The sequence below is a fragment of the Heptranchias perlo genome, chromosome 4, assembly GCF_035084215.1.
Source record: "Heptranchias perlo isolate sHepPer1 chromosome 4, sHepPer1.hap1, whole genome shotgun sequence".
Classification (NCBI taxonomy): Eukaryota; Metazoa; Chordata; class Chondrichthyes; order Hexanchiformes; family Hexanchidae; genus Heptranchias; species Heptranchias perlo.
This window is the reverse complement of record NC_090328.1, coordinates 113,623,855-113,645,372: the sequence shown is the minus strand read 5'-3', so window position 1 is coordinate 113,645,372 and position 21,518 is coordinate 113,623,855. Positions and strand designations below refer to the sequence as shown.

At 41.8% G+C, this 21,518-nt stretch overlaps 1 protein-coding gene across 4 annotated transcripts in view; it reads right to left on the bottom strand.

The window, feature by feature from the left end:
• The window catches only part of bnc2 (basonuclin zinc finger protein 2), a 539,145-nt gene that overhangs the window by 200,015 nt on the left and 317,612 nt on the right, over positions 1-21,518 (bottom strand). For all 4 annotated transcript variants that reach the window (XM_067983466.1, XM_067983467.1, XM_067983469.1 and 1 more), the window contains 2 exons: positions 20,247-20,349; positions 8,583-8,818 (listed from right to left, as the gene is read on the bottom strand). In XM_067983466.1, the coding sequence (XP_067839567.1) occupies positions 8,583-8,818; positions 20,247-20,349 (339 nt within the window). The remainder of the gene's footprint in view (positions 1-8,582; positions 8,819-20,246; positions 20,350-21,518) is intronic.

The window sequence follows — 21,518 nt, the reverse complement described above, 5'->3', positions numbered from 1 at the left end:
CATGGAATTGGGGGCAATATACTGGCATGGATTGAGAATTGGTTAACGGACAGAAAACAGAGAGTAGGAATAAAAGGGTCTTTTTCAGGTTGGCAGACTGTGAATAGTGGGATACCTCAGGGATCAGTGCTTGGGCCCCAGCTATTCACAATCTATATCAATGATTTGGATGAGGTGACCAAATGTAATAGTTCCAAGTTTGCTGATAACACAAAACTAGGTGGGAATGTGAGTTGTGAGGAGGATGCAAATAGGCTACAAGGGGATATAGACAGGCTAAATGAGTGGGCAAGAACTTGGCAGATGGAATATAATGTGGAAAAATGTGAAGTTATCCACTTTGGTAGGAAAAACAGAAATGCAGAGTATTTTTTAAATGGTAAGAGATTGGGAAATGTTGATGTTCAAAGGGACATGGGTGTCCTTGTACATGAGTCACTGAAAGCAAACATGCAGGTTCAGCAAGCAATTAGGAAGGCAAATGGTATGTTGGCCTTTATTACAAGAGGATTTGAGTATAGGAGTAAAGATGTCTTACTGCAGTTACAGGGCCTTGGTGAGACCGCACCTGGAGTATTGTGTACAATTTTGGTCTCCTTACCTAAGAAAGGATTTACTTGACATAGAAGGAGTGCAACGAAGGTTCACCAGACTGATTCCTGGGATGGCGGGATTGTCGTATGAGGAAAGATTGAGTAGACTAGGTCTGTACTCTCTAGAGTTTAGAAGAATGAGAAGTGATCTCATTGAAACATACAAAATTCTTACAGAGCTCAACAGAGTAGATGCAGGGAGGATGTTTCCCCTGGCTGGGGAGTCTAGAACCAGGGGTCACATTTTCAGAATAATGGGTAGGCCATTTAGGACTGAGATGAGGAGAAATTTCTTCACTCAGAGGGTGGTGAATCTTTGGAATTCTCTACTCCAGAGGGCCGTGGAGGCTCAGTCATTGAGTACATTCAAAACAGAGATCGATAGATTTCTAGATATTAAAGGCATCAAGGGATATGGGGATAGCACGGGAAAATGGCGTTGAGGTAGAAGATCAGCCATGATCTTGTTGAATGGCGGAGGAGGCTCGAGGGGCCGGATGGCCTACTCCTGCTCCTATTTCTTATGATCTTATGTACCTACCGAGCCATTGAAGCAGTCACCCTTTTGGGCGTGTTAATGGTCTTAGGCCCAAATAAAAAAAGAGTGGCTGCAACTCATTGTTAACTGAGAAATATTCTGATTATTCGCTGGGTGTGTAATCTCTTAACAGAGTCTTGAGCAACTCTTTAAACGAAGTTGGGAACATTGTGTGCTTCTTAACTGAGTTTTAAGTTTGATTTCACATATAAAGACGGTGAAATTCAACTTCAGCGTGAGTGCAAAACGGGCAGGAGCGAATCGAGCGCCTATTGTACACTCAGCCAATCCTCCTCTCCACTGACTTGAATTTCTCCCCCAGAGTCTTTCCTTGTAAGTAAAATCCTGTGCGACTGAAATCCCGAGCCATGTTTGCACGAGAAGAATGTTTCACATACAACTAATATCCAGAGGCACATGAGGCATACTGTCCTTCCCCCTCTGTACCTTGGGATTCAATCCAGCCCAGATTGAAGGGATGAAAGTTGCCTCGTTCTTCCAGTTGAAGAAGTCCTACACAAAGTCTGGACATTTTCAAAACAGTTCCTAGTGACCACAATTTAGCATTAAAAGTGTAATCACACTTAAAGAGCTGGTTGGTGTGGGAAACAGAAATGTCACACTAATGTCATTTGAGGGTGGGAATTTAGATACAGCAGCTTTATTCGCATTTAACCTGCAAGATCTAACCTGGAGTTTTGATGCCGACAGTGGTTAACCAGATGTGGAAATATTTTCCATTCTGCAACTTGGACATCCTCACCTAGAGGCACAAGATTAGTCCAATTAAAAAATAACTGGTAGTCAATAAATTGAAAGTTTGAGTAGATTAAAGGAAAGTTCAGACAGGTAAAGTGGCCTCTTTGTTAAATTGCTAGAATTAAGTATTATGTTTATATATGAGGCCATTACCAACTCTGTGAACTGGAACTGAGCTTCCTGAATCTTCAGTTCTTGCCACTATAGTGGTATCTAAGGCATTTGCTTTTCGCTTTAAAATATAAATTTTAAGAAAGACACATTCTGTATTCATTACCTTCTAATGTGTAGTATAGGTAAGATTGAGATCAAAGTTTAGCTTTCTGTGGCTTTTTATTTAATAATTATAGAACATTACTTTGTTTCTCTCTCTTCCTGCCCCTTTCCTCCTCTCTGGAAAGCATTGGCTCCTTGCACCATGTACATGGTTTCACCAGTGTTAGACATCCTCTTGTGCCTCGTTCATCGATAACTCTTGACAGCAAATGATGGGAGGTTATTTGACCGCAGGAGAATATACAGTTGGGAGCAGGTGACACAGAGAATCATACTACGTGAATGAGTGAATTAGAAAGAGAGGGGGCTGATTTTCTCCTTCTTAACTTGGGGACCAGAGGATAATTCCTGTTCACTTGGCAGCTGTGGCTCAGTGGGTAGCAGTCTTGCCTCTGACTCAAAAAGGTTGTAGGTTCAAGCCCCACTCCAGAGACTTGGCACTTCATTGCAGTACTGAGGGAGTACTGCACTGTTGTAGGTGCCGTCTTTCAGGTGGACATGAAAGATCTCCCAATTCAAAGAAGAGCAAGGGAGTTCTCCCAGTGTTCTGGCCAACATTTATCTCTCAACCACCATCATTAAAACATATTATCCAATTATTGATCTCATTGCTGTTTGTGGGACCTTGCTGTGCTTTTACCCAACATTACAACAGTGATTACATTTCAAAGGTACTTCATTGGCTCTAATGTGCTTTGGGACATCCTGAGGATGTGAAAGGGCCTATATAAATGCAAGTTTGTTGTTTCTTTCTTGCTTCTTTCCTACCACTGCACTGATTGAAATCAGAACAGACCAAAGATCAAGCTTGGTTTAAGGAACTCGCTCCTCATTGCTCATTAGGTGAACTCACTGAGTTATCAAGAGACCAAGATTCAATCACTGTGTACATGAGGAAAGAAATAATACTTTCTGAGATCTTTCAGAGTTTAGGTATGTTCTGTTATTTTCTTAACAACTCTTGAAAAGTCAACGTGTTGTTCAGAATTGTGTTACTGGGCCAGCACTCACACTGGAATATGACTGTCTGTGAAGGAGAGCATTGCAGTTTGCTCCATTGAAGAGCTGTGTCTCTCCAGTACAAGGATATTTCTAAGCATGGAGCAAACTGGTTATCACAGCCCTCATATTACAAGGCTGGTTTCAACCTTCAATCCCTTTTCCACATAAAAAATAATTCATAAAACATATCTATGTATAACACGACCGTAGATATTTCAGCATGTTATACAAATCACAGTGGTTCCAAGGGGGATAAGACATCTCCCTCAGGGAGTTTAACAGGTATCAAATAGCAAAATCAACATTACCTTTTATCATACTTAACTTTACCCTTGAGGTAACTTATATTAATTGCCCTGGGACTCAAACCCAACCATAGGGATAAAGAATAATGGCTGTACAAAATGTGTTATTATGTCCAAATCCAACATTACTGGCATTGGTATCAATTTCAGTTTCCGTTTTTTAAACCTATGGAAACTTTATGGTAGATAGAGAGAGAGAAATGGCTCCTGAGATCACACCGGATGATTTGAACAACACTGATTCTAGATTTATTTCACTGTGCTGCAGGGAACTATCAAAGATTATCCATATTATACAGAGAATGATATGGCTAAGGTCGGAGCAGGTACACAGGAAATGATGTGTAAGCAAGTTAGATAGAGAATAATGGGTTACAATGAGAGTGAATTTACTAGTGAATAATGAACACCCAAGATTGTGATACTAGTGAATAATGAACGCCTGAGAGTGTGATACTAGTGAATAATGAACGCCTGAGAGTGTGATACTAATGAATAATGAACACCCGAGAGTGTGATACTAGTGAATAATGAACGCCTGAGAGTGTGATACTAGTGAATAATGAACACCCATGATTGTGATACTAGTGAATAATGAACGCCTGAGAGTGTGATACTAGTGAATAATGAACACCTGAGAGTGTGATACTAGTGAATAATGAACACCCGAGATTGTGATACTAGTGAATAATGAACGCCTGAGAGTGTGATACTAGTGAATAATGAACAGCCGAGAGCGTGAGACTAATGAATAATGAACACCCGAGAGCGTGAGACTAGTGAAGAATGAACACCCGAGAGCGTGAGACTAGTGAAGAATGAACACCCGAGAGCATGATAGTAGTGAATAATGAACACCGGATAGCGTGAGACTAGTGAATAATGAACACCCAAGAGCGTGAGACTAGTGAAGAACGAACACCCGAGAGCGTGAGACTAGTGAAGAACGAACACCCGAGAGCGTGAGACTAGTGAAGAATGAACACCCGAGAGCATGAGACTAGTGAATAATGAACACCCGAGGGTGTGAGACTAGTGAATAATGAACATCCGAGATGGTGATACCAGTGAATAATGAACACCCGAGATGGTGATACGAGTGAATAATGAACACCCGAGAGCGTGAGACTAGTGAATAATGAACACCCGAGAGCGTGAGACTAATGAATAATGAACACCCGAGAGCGTGAGACTAGTGAAGAATGAACACCCGAGAGCGTGAGACTAGTGAAGAATGAACACCCGAGAGCGTGAGACTAGTGAAGAATGAACACCCGAGAGCGTGAGACTAGTGAATAATGAACACCCGAGGGTGTGAGACTAGTGAATAATGAACACCTGAGAGCATGATAGTAGTGAATAATGAACACCGGATAGCGTGAGACTAGTGAATAATGAACACCCAAGAGCGTGAGACTAGTGAAGAACGAACACCCGAGAGTGTGAGACTAGTGAAGAATGAACACCCGAGAGTGTGAGACTAGTGAAGAATGAACACCCGAGAGCATGATAGTAGTGAATAATGAACACCGGATAGCGTGATGCATGATGTATTCTCTGCATGTGATTTATATTGAGAATAATGAATAGTTGGGAGAGAAACATGTAGAAAACAACAGATTTCTGACAGTGTGTTATTTAGTATGATGTTTATATAAGGAACATTGAATACCTGGTTCCATCATACTGAAGTGATAAAGTGATGTGATTAACCATAACGGCAGGTGAATGGATCCACTTTTACTAAGCACTTTTACCTGCTGTGAAATACAGTAGATATTGATTAAGAATCTAAAGGGTAAAGGGCCAAGGGTAATAGTATAGGATACTGACCAGGTTTAAGAGTATAAGAGAAGAGAGTTGTGTGCAGCGGATGGATCTTGTATTTGGACAGTGTTTTTGTACCAGTGACATTGGATAATGTGAATCATGGTCTTGATGCACAGTCTCCTGAAAGATGTGTAATGCCACATGATGCTATCACCTTATTACCATAATTTATTTTGCTGCCGATAACTGAGAATTTACTTTTTAAATGATACACCAATGAATACAATCCAGGTAAACATTTAGTCAGTGAAATATTGCAGTGATTTTTTATTAAATGTTTACATTAAAGGAGTGTTCAAGGCTAAGGCCTTACCCTCCTGCATTATTTAGAAGTGAATTAACTTTGAAATCTTTAGTTGCTAAAAGCTCACCACATGCTGCTGGCCTCCTTAGGGCTCTCATTTTCATGGCATTTCCAAAACTTGGTAAAATACAATGGTTCCTGAAATTACGCTGTGCAATTCTACGTCCAAATGCTTAATGCACTCATCTGAAATTCCTCTATCCGCTATATAAGTAGAGGCATTAACCCATTTATTTTAAATGCCTCTACAAAGAGGGAAGTGGGAGAAATTTCAGATGAATATGTGCACCATAAAAATGGTAGCTCCCATTAATAAAATACAGGATGTAATCGCTGTACAAGCACAATGGCTGCTCCTGGAGAATTCTTAAACTTTTGGCTTTTATTTTTCAATCGGGAGAATAAACATTACAATACAATTTAGACTGAATTTTTATTAATAAGGCATAGAAAGTATAGAGAGGTCTCTCTACCACTTCACAGGTGTGAAATGAAAATCAGTTTTCTATGCCTGATATTACCTCAACAGTCACTTCAAACATACAACAAAATGGTAGAAAATGGTGACACTGTGATGGGATAGACATTAAGGCTAGTACTCGGGAAGGATTGTATCAAATGGCCGTTCTTCATCCAAACTTATTTCATCAACTCTTGAAGAGTTAAAAAAATAAGGCCCTGACCCAGGATTGAGGCTATATTTGCACTATCGACATGAAGCAAGAACACATTGCACTCACACTGCAGTTGTAGTGTAAATGAACCCTTAATGTACAGGGCCCAGAGTAGCATGGGCCATGCAGTATGGGTATAGGTCTACATTGTCCTCCTGAAAGAGAGTGAGAGGCAGCTTATTACGTTTCCATGATGGTCAAAGATGATAGCCTAAATGTAAATCTGTCACAACTATTGTAATGAATTGGGGAGGATTTCTGAAGTATACTCTCAATATGAAAACTGGCGTTATGAGGACAATGACTTTAAAACTCATTGTGATTGCAAAGATCTCCTGTGGACTTTTATTTGTACCCACCATCTTGGAAACTCCACATTGGCCCCATTTGTTTGCATTCAGGCATCTTCTGGTTGCAAACAAGACATTCCTGACTGTTCTGTGACTTTAAGAACACTGCAGAGATACAATGCAGGACACTCCACCCACACTAGTACACTCTCAAATTATATTCTGGATTAAGACTGGCTTCCATTCAGTGATATGACTCACCAGGTAAGTTTTTATTATTGCCTATACCCAGTATTAAAGTGAACACAGAAGAGGAAAGAGGACAGAATATAAATGTAGAGTCGGCCTATCACTAATCTCGAAGAAAGAAAATTCATGCAGAGAGCTGGTTATCAAAGAAATATGGAAAGCTACTGAAGCTAAAACTATTGGGAATGGACAGAGTTTCACAACTGCTGTGCACATACAATGTAAATCTTAACAGTTGAACTCGATTAGAGGTTGTATGCCTGTGCTGGTGAATTTCATTTTTTACCAGCAAGACCTGCCCACAGCCAAAGCAGACTCACCATAGCTGAGACACATTTAGAAGAACCATAGAAAAGATACAGCACAGAAGGGGGCCATTTGGCCCATCGTGTCCGCGCCGGCTCGAAGAACAACCAGGTGCCCTTTCTAATCCCACCTTCCAGCACCCGGTCCGTAGCCCTGCAGCTTACAGCATTTTAGGTGCAGGTCCAGCTACTTTTTAAAAAGGAGTTGAGGGTCCCTGCCTCTACCACCAATTCGGGCAGCAAATTCCATACACCCACCACCCTCTGGGTAAAAAAGTTTTTCCTCATGTCCCCTCCAATCCTTCCGCCAATCAGCTTAAATCTATGTCCTCTAGTTCTTGAACTCTCCACTAGGGGAAACAGGTACTTCCTGTCTACTCTATCTGGGCCCCTCATAATTTGATGAGCAGAATCATGAATGAATGGCTATACAGAACACAGCAGGAGTGAAACTAATTTTTAATCACTGTGCAGCATTTAATTCTCCTGAAAACCTTTTAAAAACGGCATTTTTGGCACATTAACTGTATTGAAATTTTCATACAAGGTTTGTTTACTTGTACAGGGGCAGGGGAATGGATCACCGGAGCTTCAAAGAGCCGCTAGTTAAATTGAAATCTGCCATGAATTTAGAAATTATGGCCCCAAACGTCTGGAGAATAACCATTTCAGTGTAATTGCCGTGATGCCCCGGCCTGGACTTCAGTGCTGACCCTGCCAAAGTTTGCGGGGTCCTTTCACTTGCCTGGCATTGGTGGGCGTCCATGCCAATAGGGGCACATCTAAGGCAGTTTCAATAGAAAGATTCGATTGCCCTTTGGGTGTCCAACCTTGATCCCGGCTTAGACCCCCAGGTGATCTCCACATTGTCCCCTCAGTTGCTCGGTGTCACCAGGTGGTCCTGCATCAACCGTATTGGGTCCCACTGAAGACCCAGAATGCAGGAACCCTCAACATGGGGAGTCTCTGCTGACCCCACTGTCCACTTATGGCCATTGCTTTCCATGGGGTGGGCGGAGGCCATTTCGAATTCTGGGTTGAGATCCGGAGTATGTGAGTCCCAGCCCACCCTGTAGCCGTTCTGGCTCACTCCCACCAAAGTTACGGCAGAGTACTCTAAAACGGTCACAGATCTTTCAGCCCACATCCCTGCAATACTGTAAACGAGTTACATAAAGTTTTAAAGCTACTTTTCTTTGAAGAAATTGGGAAGGATGTGCCTCAACGTGTAATCTCAAGGCAACGAACCCAAGTAGTTGGCTGGGATGGAATGTGCTGTGACTGGCAATACAACGGACTTACTGCTTTACTGTGGAAGGGCCACTTCTCATTCTACAATACATCTGGGGCATTGAGGCTGATGACCAAGTGTTGTAACAACCATAGCCATTCTCACCTTGCGCTCGGAGGGACCCTGGAATGCAACCCTCTTTTCCATGCTTTATGCTAGTTCCTACCTGAAGGATGTAACCACGGACGTAGTCTCGGAGAGTCCAGCCCAGGCCGTGCAGGATCTGCAGCACCTCCTCCTGCTTGAGCACGCTGAAGAGTCGGTCGAGAAGGATCTTGAGGCGTACTGGCACTGCCTGGGTCCCATACAGCATCAGGCTGCTGATGTCAAACACTACGTTGGACTGAACAATCTCCACCTGAGTCGGGTGGTAGAGGTGTTGGGTGCTGAGCTTGTCCAAAGCTGAGGAAAAAGAAAAGGAAATTATATCTTTTTAAAAAATAGAATCATCATACAGTACAGAAGGAGGCCATTCGGCCCATCGTGCCTGTGCCGGCTTTTTGGGAGATCCAACCCTTTATTTAAGTTTCATCATTTTACATAGAATTTACAGCACAGAAACAGACCAGTCGGCCCAGCTGGTCTATTCTGGTGTTTATGCTCCACATGTGCCTCCTCCCACCTTACTTCATCTCACCCTATCAGCATATCCTTTTATTCCTTTCTCCCTCATGTGTTTATCCAGCTTCCTCTATCCAATTAATCCAATTTAGTTTTATATTAATTTGCCCTTACATTAGCAACTGGCGACATTTCATTTTCAAAAGTGATTTATATATTATTAAGAAATTATATGCTGTTCCCAAATTTCTATCCCCACTTTCTCCTTCGAACGGGAGGGAAGGACTGATTGAAAGGTAGACTTCTCCATGGTTGCTGTCCATATCTTTCGCCTACAATCGACAGGCTTTTAAACCTCAAGCATGGGGATGACTCAAGCTTCACTACTTCTCCAATCACCTCGCTTTCTGTCCTGCTCCTTCTAATCTTGTTGGTGTCATTGGAACATAGGAACAGGAGTAGGCCATTCAGCCCCTTGTGCCTGTTCTGTAATGTCCTACATTACAGGATATGGACCTTCAGTTCAAGGGTGGAAGTTACATTACAGTTATATAAAGCTCTGATTAGACCCCATCTGGAGATACTGTGATCAGATCTGGGCACCGCACCTCAGGAAGGACATATTGGCCCTGGAGAGGGTGCAGCGCAGATTCACCAGGATGTTATCGGAATTAAAAGGGTTAAATTAAGAGGACAGGTTGCATAGACTAGGCTTGTATTCCCTCGAGTATAGAAGATTAAGGGGTGATCTAATTGAGGTGTTTAAGATGATTAAAAGGATTTGATAGGGTAGATAGAAAGAAATTTTTCCTCTGGTGGAGGGAGTCCGGAACAAGGGAGCGTAACTTTAAAATTCGAGCTAGGCCATTCAGGGGTGATGTCAGGAACCACTTCTTCACACAAAGGGTAGTGGAAATCTGGAACTCTCTCCCCCAAAAAGCTGTTGAGGCTGGGGGTCAATTGAAAATTTCAAAACTGAGATTGATAGATTTTTGTTAGGTAAGGGTATTAAGGGTTACGGAACCAAGGCAGGTAGATGGAGTTAAGATACAAATCAGCCATGATCTAATTGAATGGCGGAACAGGCTCACGGGGCTGATTGGCCTCCTCCTGTTTCTATGTTCCTACGTTTCTCAATTTAAAAAATAAATGCCCCTCTGTGAGCAACGGATGTGTTTTGGTGGGATAGAGTCGATTCCTTCACCCCTCCCTTTCTAGCGCCACAACTGTCAAATGCCACCCAAAGTGAGTCTGAATGTCAATCTCTCTATACAGTGATTAATATATTCTCCTCTGTTCCCTACTTGCTGCTTCGCCACCATCAAGCACCATCTCAGCAGGAAATCTGCTGCCACGACTCTGCCAATGGCACTCTATAGGTACCGACCTAGCGAAACGTCCCAATGCGCTTCACAGGCGCATCATCAGACAAAATTTGACCAGCCCATCTGTTCTTAGCAAACTCAGTGTAGATCAAGGATCAAACCAGGGACCTTCCCGATCGGCATAATTGATCACCACCTCACTGAGCCGCTGGGAGAGTCCGTTGACGTAGATCACAAAGAGAAGTACAGGTGAGGAAGGTCATTTGACCCAGGAAGGTCACCTTCCCACAGAAACCTACAATCCTACCCATCACAGCATCGAATCCCCTCTTCAATGATTGCAATACTTTTGCCTCCACTCTGCTACTCGGAAGATCATTCCAAGTATGAACCACACTGTGTGGAGAAGAGCTTCTTGATATCTGTCCTGAACCTCTCTTTCAATAGTTTATACTTAAGACCCTTGTTTTGGAGTCTTGGCTTAGCTCGAAATAGTACTCAGGAGTAACCTTTCCTATTCCACTCAGTAGCTTACAGAATTCATTAAGGCCCCATCTCATCTGCCTTAGGGTTTGGTTTTTAAAACTGTGCCTTATTTGTTGGTAAATCTCATTAATGTGTGAATATTCTCAAGGATAAATATGATCAGTAACCTCCTGCATTTGAACTCCCTCTTAAAAAGTGCTATATTCTCTATCTCTCTCATATTCTTTTTCATACCCAATCGGCCACCACTTTTATAGAGCACACTGCTGAATGAAATTAACCTGTTAAGACTAAATGAACTCCCTGTTAACAACCGCAGCATCATTAAGCTGATGACTGTTACAGTACAGTTAATAAAGTGTTTATTGAATTCAATATCCTGTTTATACAGACATCATTGCAATATATTATATTATATGCACATATACATCGCAGTACGACAAAAAGGATAAAGTGGCTCTGGAGAAGGTGCAAAAAAGATTTACAAGGATGATACCAGAACTGAGAGGTTATAACTATCAGGAAAGGTTGAACAGAATGCGGTTCTTTTCTCTAGAAAAAAGACTACGGGGTGACCTGATAGAGGTCTTTAAGATTATGAAAAGATTTGATAGAGTTGACGTAGAGAAAATGTTTCCACTTGTGGGGGAGTCCAAAACTAGAGGTCGTAAATATAAGATAGTCACTAATAAATATCTTGAGGAAAGGTTGGACAAGTTGGGCCTGTATACATTGGAGTTTAGAAGAATGAGAGATGATCTTATTGAAACATATAAGATCCTGAGGGGACTTGAAGGGGTAGATGCTGAGAGGCTGTTTCCCCTTGTAGGACAGACTAGAACTAGGGGACACAGTTTAAAAATAAGGGGTCTCCCATTTAAGATGGAGATGAGGAGAATTTTTTTCTCTCAGTGGGTCAGTGAGTCTGTGGAACTCCCTTCCCCAGAGAGCAGTGGAGGCAGGGTCATTGAATATTTTTAAGGCTGAGTTAGATAGATTCCTGATTAACAAGGGAGTCAAAGGTTATAGTAGGTGGACGGGAAAGTAGGGTTGAGGTCACAATCAGATCATCAAATGGCAGAGCAGGCTTGAGGGGCCGAATGGCCTACTCCTGCTCTTAATTTGTACGTTTGTATGTTTGTAAATCCAATAACAATTTTAGGAGAAACTTCTTTATCCAGAGGGCAGTTAGAATGTGGAACTTGCTACCACAAGGAATAGTTGAGGCGACGAGCATAGATGCATTTAAGGGGAAGCTAGATAAACACGAGGGAGAAAGGAATAGGAGGATATGCTGATAGGGTGAAATGAAGTAGGGAGGGAGGAGGCTCGTGTGGAGCATAAACACCGGTATAGGCCAGTTGGGCCAAATGGCCTGTTCCTGTGCTGTAAATTTAATGTAAAGTGCTCGGTTGAATCATTGTTATCAGTTTCTAGCTTCAGGCGCTGAATAAAGGAGCCTCTTTGGGTAATGTAAATAACATTTCCATCCTCAAGAGTTGACCCAGCGACGGATAAAGGAAGAGGCAAGGCTGAATGGGTATGAATATTAATAATGTGACAGTGTAAAGTTTAGTACAAACAGAAATAGTGGGTACTTATCACTAATATGCCGATGGAGGATTGAGAGCATGTTTAAAGAAAGGACTCCTGAAATGAACCCCAAGATTTTAGCTTGAGTGAAAGCAAAGACAGGTCGTACACAACCCCAAATGGACAAGCTCGAAGCGAAGATAAAAGTTATATCACCAAGCAGCAGATAAGCCCTCGTGCACTTCCTCCCACCACCTGCCTTCTGTAAAGAGCTCGATTCCCTCACTGCCCAAGTAGCTTGCATGTCATGGCATTCGCCCACTGAACAGAACTTCATCTTCCACTCCATAGTCACAGGGACAATTCTAAACACTCTACATTAGCACCACACAGGATACTGAGTCACACTGAAACAGCACTCAATGAAGCTGTAGATCTTGCACCATCTCTGAAGGAAAGACATTAATTTGGTGAGTGCAAAAATCTATATATTCAGTTTTAGGTATCAAAAGTTACAATTTGCAAGAACTTTCAAAATATCTGCTCACAGTAATTCAAATAAATGTACAACTTCCACTTACTTAAAATCCCTTTGAAAGGACCTCAAATGCATCGTCTATGCTATTTAAGATCTATGCTTTCATTTATTGGAAAATATATTTTAATTTAATTTTATTCCTCTCTTTACTTGACTGAGGTAATCCTGTAAAATGTGAATTTAATTTGAAAATGGGTTACACTCCATTAATGAGCCACCAACTAATCCAACCAGCAAGCTTAAATATTCTTTAATATTGCAAAGCGCGTTTATCAATTAACACATATTACAAAAATAAGGAAATTACCCCAATTAGGTTCAAGTAATACATAGTGATTGAAAGTGATAGAGCTGACTGCCTGTGTGAGATAATCATTTTATCTTTACCACAGTGAGATAACTAATGGTCTTGCACACATCCTCCAGCCATTCATGTATACAGAATAAATTAAAATTTCACAAAAAAGGAAACTTTTATCACCATTTCCTATTATCTTATTCCAGATGACACTTCAGATAACTGCTAGTTTTCATAGCCACGAGCAAGAGATTGTTAGACGCTCCCAACTGCAACTTTTGCTCCAAACTTTGAACCAAATCCAGCTCTACACATTGCCCTTTTTATTTAATATCAAGTTTCCACTGTCTCCTGTCTTGCGTTCTTTGAGGCAGTCATGCACCAGTCAATACCTAGAGATAATAACATCTCGGGATAAAAGCAGCAGCATTAATGTAATTGTCTCCTGATCTCCTTTGCAGATCTTTTGGAGTTTTGACCGCAGATGTGACACCTGTTTTTGTCTCCTCTGATCCTACGACAGGTTTTCTGCTGACGGGTTGCCTGACACACATTCTGCCAGATGTGAGCATAATAAAAATGAAGAAGTACTTGTCAGAGGGCTTGCCAGCATTTACATGAAAAATATTTCTGCAGGCTTCTCTCTGTCGGTTTGTCTGTCTCTCTCTCTCTCTCTCGCTCTCTCTATCTCTCTCTCGCTCGGGTATACACAGACTTGCGACAGTCTTCGCCTGTCTGAGTTCAGCCAGTTTCTATGAGCCAAGCATGTATTTTGTTTTACATGTCTTTCACTTAGTTTTGAAAGGTTATTTTAAAAAAAAGACTGAAAGGAAGAATAAAAGATGTTTATTTGCTGATGAAAGGCAGTACAGTGACCCCAAAGGTGAGGCCACGATTGCATGCGATACCTAGAATAAATGACTTGTGACTCTTTAGATAGAGTTATTCCTTACAGTATGTGCCATGTTCAACTTACAGTCACAAGGCTGCAGATTCCCAGAGCCAGGGCTGGTGACCACTAGAACTCAATGGCATCAGTTGTGTCACCCCTAGAGACCCGAACTATCCCCAAGTTACCCCAATTATATTTCATACCCAAAGTGGCCCAGTTTTATGCTCAACTGAACCTAATCAGGAAAAGAAACCTTAAAAAATATAGCAAAAAAATTGGCCAAGGTCTAGGTTAGCCATAAAGGAAGGTTGGTCCAAACAGGGATACAAATATCTCACGAGTGTACAGTTCTGCTATTAATGTTAGTGGATGGAAGGAGAGGCCTGCTAATGTGTTCTTGTACTGTTGGGTTTCAGCAATAAGATGGCTCCATGTCTTAGGAAGGCTAGGCCACTGGAAGGAGGGCATTACCCCAAAGTTTGTCTTTATTTGGGATTTCAAGACCTCTACAAGTTGTTACTGTCGAGCCTCACTGTACTCAGACCTTAAATCGTCTCTGTCTTTCAACTCCTGTTCCATTAGTCAAGATAAAGATTACAGATGAATTTCTTTTTCTACAAGTCCTGCTTCTAATGATTCAGTATATTGTTTGTGTAAAATATTAAGAGCTTATTTTTTATTCCCTCCCTAGCCCAGGAACAGCCTTTGCCAATTGTAGAACTGTTACTGCTGCCCTATTGAGATTAACTAAATCAACACTAACCGGAAATCATAACCTGGGACCTTCTGGTCTGTATGGCGGTAACTGGATTATTAGTTAATGTACGTGGGGCATTTTCAGAAAGATAGCTGTCAGTTTGACATGAACTATACTCCACAGTTTCTCATCATTCACAAACCCTTTTATAGCTCTTGAAAAAGAAACGGTAATGGGCTTGAGATAATGGGGTACATTTCCACCTTGACCATCTGGGTGATTACCTGAAGGAGCAGAGTGCCCACCCGTTATAGAACCTGCCCAATTTGCATTCCACTGATTTAAATTCATCCCAATCTGTTGAAGCTGCTGTTCCCCCCTCTACACAAGTGTGATGAATGGACAGTTATGTGGAATAAAACATTTTTAAGATAACTAGTTGATCTCTCACAACCTACAGTCAAAACATCAGCAATTAAAGGAACATTCCTGCTTCCTGCGGATTACAACAACAACTTGCATTTATATAGCACTTTTAACATTGTAAAACATCCCAAAGCTTCACAGGAGCGATTATCAGACAAAATTTGACACCAAGCCACTTAAGGAGATATTAGGACAGGTGACCAAAAGCTTGGGCAAAGAGGTAGGTTTTAAGAAGCATCTTAAAAAGGAGGAGAGAGAGGCAGAGAGGTTTAGGGAGGGAATTCCAGAGCTTAGGACCTAGGCAGCTGAAGGCACGGCCGCCAATGGTGGAGCGAAGGAAATCGGGAATGTGCAAGAGGCCAGAATTGGAGGAGCGCAGAGATCTCGGAGGGTTGTAGGTAATTTCTTTCGGGAGGACAGTTGGACATAGAACAAAACAGAATATAAATTATGTAATAAAACACCGTTATTAATATAGACAAAACTTACTACAGCCAAAGCTGAACAAGTGACCATAAATATTACACAGCCTGGAGCCTAAACGGGGCCAGTGAAAGAATGAACTCTCTCCCGCACACATACACAGCTCTAATCTGCCTATATTCAGATAGTGAGAGGTTATAACATCAGGAAAGACTGAACAGGCTGGGGCTCTTTTCTCCAGAAAAGAGAAGACTGAGGGGTGACCTGATAGAGGTCTTTAAGATTATAAAAGGGTTTGATAGGGTAGACGTAGAGAACACATTTCCATTTGTGGGGGAGCCAAAACTAAGCGCAATAAATATAAGATAGTCACTAATAAATCCAATAGGGAATTCAGGAGAAACTTCTTTACCCAGAGAGTGGTGAGAATGTGGGACAAGGAGTGGTTGAGGTGAATAGCATCGATGTATTTAGGGGGAAGTTAGATAAGTACATGAGGGAGAAAAGAATAGGAGAGTATGCTGATAGGGTGAGATGAAGTAGAGAGGGAGGAGGCTCATGTGGAGCATAAACACCAGCATAGACCAGTTGGGCCGAATGACCTGTTTCTGTGCTGTAAATTCTGTGTAATCCTATTCATGAATTTATAGCCTGAAAACAATAAGAACACCTTGTAACAACTATTCTTCCACAGATTTTATGGATGAAGTGCTCTAAAAAGAAATGATGTTGTTTCTACTTGTTGCATTTAATTATTAAATCCTAAACTTCACCCCTTTGCCTCCTGCATCAGGTGACTGCACCTGACCAATTACAGATAGAACAGCCTAAATCTCTTCCGCTGGGAGGATTCATGCGCTAAACAGCACGAGGGGAGAGGGAGAAATATTTCCATCAAATGTACCATTAATCCAGTGGAGTCTCTTTAAATTAGAATGCGGCCAATCTGACAGTCTCCTCTACACTGGGCACGTCTTGTCATCTCAGAACATGGAGCATGCATCAGCAAGAACCAGCCTGTGCATAAAACTCACCAACATAAATGGTTGAATATTTTTTCTGCCTTTAAGATTAGCAGAGGCTTTTTATCCATCTGAATGGATTTGGAATTCCTAACTAATTCGAAAAAAAGACTGGGCTTTTGACTTTGAAGGACATTGTTTGCTCGTTGCAGCTGTGTTGTAGCACTATTGCATATGGTACTTATTGATTCTTGCTTGTCTTTTTTGAAGCCATGTTGGTTCCATCTCCATGTACCGTGAGCAGGCAGCTTACTCCCAGGCTTCTGCCAACGTTACTTCCTAAAGCAGCTTGCTAGGGTAGACGTAGAGAAGATGTTTCCACTTGTGGGAGGAGACCAAAACTAGGGGTCATAAATATAAGATAGTCGCTAGTAAATCCAATAAGGAATTCAGGAGAAACTTCTTTACCCAGAAAGTGGTAAGAATGTGGAACTCGCTACCATATGGAGTGGTTGAGGCGACTAGAATAGATGCATTTAAGGGGAAGCTAGATAAACACATGAGGGAGAAAGGAATAGAAGGATTTGTTGATAGGTTGAGATGAAGTAGGAAGGGAGGAAGCTCGTGTGGAGCATAAACACCAGCATAGACCAGTTGGGCTGAATGGCCTATTTCTGTGCCGTAAAATACTATGTAATTCTATGAATGAAGATTTCCCAGCCAATAGTATAAGTTACTAGAGGTGATTGGCCGTGCAGCATTTGTAAGGCTGTCTTGAAGTTAACGCTCCACTGTTTCCTCTGGACGTATTCTGGGGGCACAAGTTCACTCTGGGCCAGTCACGTTCACAGAACTGCTAGGAGATCGGACTCAAAGGTCTCCATCCGTCCAATAGGATTGATGATTTTATGAAAACGTTAAATGAAATGGTGTTGAATCTATTATATTTCTATGTAGAATGGGTTCTTCCTCGTCAAAGGACTGAAAGCTGTAAATCTACTTCATGATGCCATTAGGAGGTCTCTGTGACATCGCAGACATGTAAGCAATGTAATATCAGATTACGCTTCACTGACGAAATACCACCATCACATGGAATCATAGAATCGTACAGCACAGGAGGCCGCCATTTGGCCCATTGTGCCTGTGCGGACTCTTTGAAAGAGTTATCCAATTAGTCCCACTCCCCTGCTCTTTCCCCAAAGCCCTGCAAACTTTTCCTTTTCAAGTATTTATCCAATTCCCTTTTGAAAGTTATTATTAAATCTGCTTCCACTGCCCTTTCAGGCAGCGCATTCCAGCTCATAACAACTCGCTGCATAAAAAAAATTCTTTTCCTCTCCCCCTCTAGTTCTTTTGCCAATTACCTTAAATCTGTGTCCTCTGGTTACTGACCCTCCTGCCAGTGGAAACAGTTTCTCCTTATTCACTCCAAGAAACCCCTCCTCTATCAAATCCTCCCTTAACCTTTTCTGCTCTAAGGAGAACAATCCCAGCTTCTCCAGTCTCTCCACATAACTTACCCCCTCGTCCCTGGTACCCTCTCCAATGCCTCTAAACACATAGGGGCGTAAATTCAAATTAGTTGTATTCGTTTTACTGGTGTTAAGCATTCAATTTGTTAAATTATAGCACTTTTATACATGTGCTGTAATGTCTGTTAAGTAGGATAAAGTGTAAGGGACAATGTATTGACACTGCATGTTAGTGATGTAACACTGAGTATCAGAGTGGGATGGCTTTATATTCAATCCCAAACTCCACTCAATCCCGGAGGGCAGGGAGGTCCTGGGCAAGACTACTTTCCAAATTAGCATATTTCAAGCAACCACTTGTTGAGAACTTGCAACTTAAAGGGGAAATTTTTGGCAAATTAGTTTCTTTCTTTGGGAAGGTAGCAGAACCAAAGTCCCAATTTCATTACACGGACAAGAAGTGACTCAATGATATGTTTCAATTAATTTCAAGTCATCACATTCTGGGGGTGAAATTGATCTTGAGCAGATAGCGCAAAACAGGTGACAGTCAATCAGCAGCCCCGGTTTACACCCTGCCCAATTTTTTTTTCCATGACCAATGGTTGTGTCGCTATAGAACTGAAACACTAGTCGGAGTTTGTGCTGCGTGAGCTCCAACTGGTATTAACAAATTTTTATCAATGGGCGCAGGACCATCATTCAAAATCGAAGTAAGGCCTGCGCTCATTTCAGGCGACCACCACGGCCGCCTAAAAAAGGCCCTGACAAATTTAGTGCCAAATTTAACACATGTAAAACGAGCACCACCATAGTGAACTTACGCCCCTGAGTATTTCCAAACAAATGCATATAGATTTGTCACTTTTTTTTAATGAAAACAGTTTTCATACAATAGGAAAAGAACATCAAAACAGTCATGGAATCAAAAAGCACTGAAGGAGGCCATTCGGTCCATCATGCTTGTGCCGATTCTTTGAAAGCTATCCAAAAGTCCCACTCTCCTGCTCTTTCCCCATAGCCCTGCAAATCTTTCCCTTTTCAAGTATTTAAGGGTGGGAGGAGGCTCACTTGGAGCATAAACACTGGCATGGACTTATTGGGCCGAATGGCCTGTTTCTGTGCCCTACATTCCTTGTAAGTCTTTGTAATAGCCAATGCACTTTTGACAGTTACTATTGAATCTGCTTCCACCGCTCTTTCAGGTAGCGCATTCCAGATCCTAGTTCGCTGCGTAAAAAAAATTCTCCTCATCTCCCCTGATTCTTTTGCCAATTATCTTAAATCTGTGCCTGCTGGTTATGGAATAGCCACAATCGAAGAGTATAAACAAATGGAAAAGTGAAGGTTTTAAAAAAAAAGAAAGCCTTGTGTCTGATGAAATTGATTTGTCTCCTAGCACCATGTGGAGAAGCACACCAGAATGCTTGGCCAAAATTGGGTTCGGGACTAAATGACAGCTCCAGATCGGAGACCAGGAGTCAAAAGGATGCCAATGTAGGCTCACAAATTATTTGCAAGGCTTTTTAAAAAAAGCATGACAAAGCTCTGAACAAGAAAAACATTATTGAGCCTATCAGGGCTGCTCTATTATATATCCTATCCCTCCCATTCAACTCCAACAACAAAAACAACAACTTGCATTTATATAGCGCCTTTAAGGTAGAAAAAATCCCAAGGCGCTTCACAGGAGCGATTATCAAACAAAATTTGACACTGAGCCACAAAAGGAGATATTAGGACAGGTGAACAAAAGCTTGGTCAAAGAGGTCGGTTTTAAGGAGCGTCTTAAAGGAGGAGAGAGAGTTGGTGAGGCGGAGGGGTTTAGGGAGGGAATTCCAGAGCTTAGGGCCTGGGCAGCTGAAGGCACGGCCGCCAATGGTCAAAGCAAAGGAAATCGGGGATGTGCATAAATATCCCCAATTCTCAAAGCTGAACAAAAATCCAGAATATTCACACATCTTCTCATCTCTACCATTGAACCTTGACCTGCTGTGCTCCAGATAATACTCCTCCTCTGACCCACAAACTGGAATAGAGGATATGCTGACAGGGTTAGATGAAGTAGGGTGGGAGGAGGCTCGTGTGGAGCATAATCGCCGGCACAGACCAGTTGGGCCGAATGGCCTGTTTCTATGCTGTACATTCTATGTAATTCTATGTAATCATGTCATCACTCAAAACATTTTGTGTAATCCCGTCCCTCTCACTCACCATGAGCCACCCAGCCATGTTTACACTGGTCGCAGGTCCGCAGATTGATCTTCCCTGGCTGGAAACATTCACATGTGCAATTTACCAGTGTACAGCGGATGGCCTAAAGGAGGGAAAGAAAAAAGCAATCGTCAAGTCCCGGTCTCAGGTGAATCGTAACAGATTCCAGTCATTTTTCATCAGGTAATTATCGCCCAAAATGTGTGTGCTTTTTTTTAATCCCTCTGTGCTTGCAGATTCTTTGGTTCTAAACGATGTAAAGTGACGTTAGGGCTATCTTGATCTCAGAATTTTTTCACTCCGTCCACAACCTGGGCAATAGACTTAGCCCTAAGAGGGCTTCTTGCCTCAATCTTTTCATCATTGGGGAACAAGGCGGCTACAATGGGAAATCCAACCACAGGGCACATGAATTTTTAATTAGTCAGAGAGAATTGATATAATTTACAAATGAGGCCAATGTTATAATGACTCAGTCCATTGTAAAACTGTTTCACTGGGGTATTCCTTCCACATGTTCTCACTGATTAACACTAGAACCAAAACACTTTTTGAGCAGTCACCTGCATGCATGCTGGTAGCCATTGCAAGGTACTATGACTGGCCCAGAGAGAACTGGAGCAATACAGACCTGGAGACCCCACTGGATTATATGTCACACTACTCCTGCTCCTTATCGAGCTCAAAATACAGCAGACAACACATCACACACGAATACAATAGTAATGTGTCAATCATATTGCCGCACTGAAAAAGATGAACTCTCAGTGCATCTAATGGATTGGATCCTGGTTAAAATCTTACAGGCTGAAGTTTGTAAACCATGTCTGACTGTCTGGTACCAGAATGGTCCATCGAACCCAGCACTGTTGATGCAAGCTCCTGGCAGAATTGAACATAATCCATTACCAGTGGATTTTTCCAACCTTCCACTTGCTTAGTGTCACCTAATCTGTCTAAAGTGGTCTTCATTACAGCCTAATAAGAAAACCAAACCATTATCAGACTACAGTGGCCGGGGCAATGTGCAGCGAAAATACCAAAATCTATACAGACTATGTATGATGCCTGACACAGAACTTTATACTAGTATTTCAAAACTTTATCCTTTATTTACGAATCTTAAAATGTAACTGAAACAAGGAAATTTCAGATAAAAGTAGCAAATCCAACAGCAAAGGAGTAGCCTCTTCTCGTCTTATAGGAAGAGCCTGATCATTCAGATTAATGTGCATTTCAACATTTCAGTAAAGGCAGGAAAAGGAGAGATTG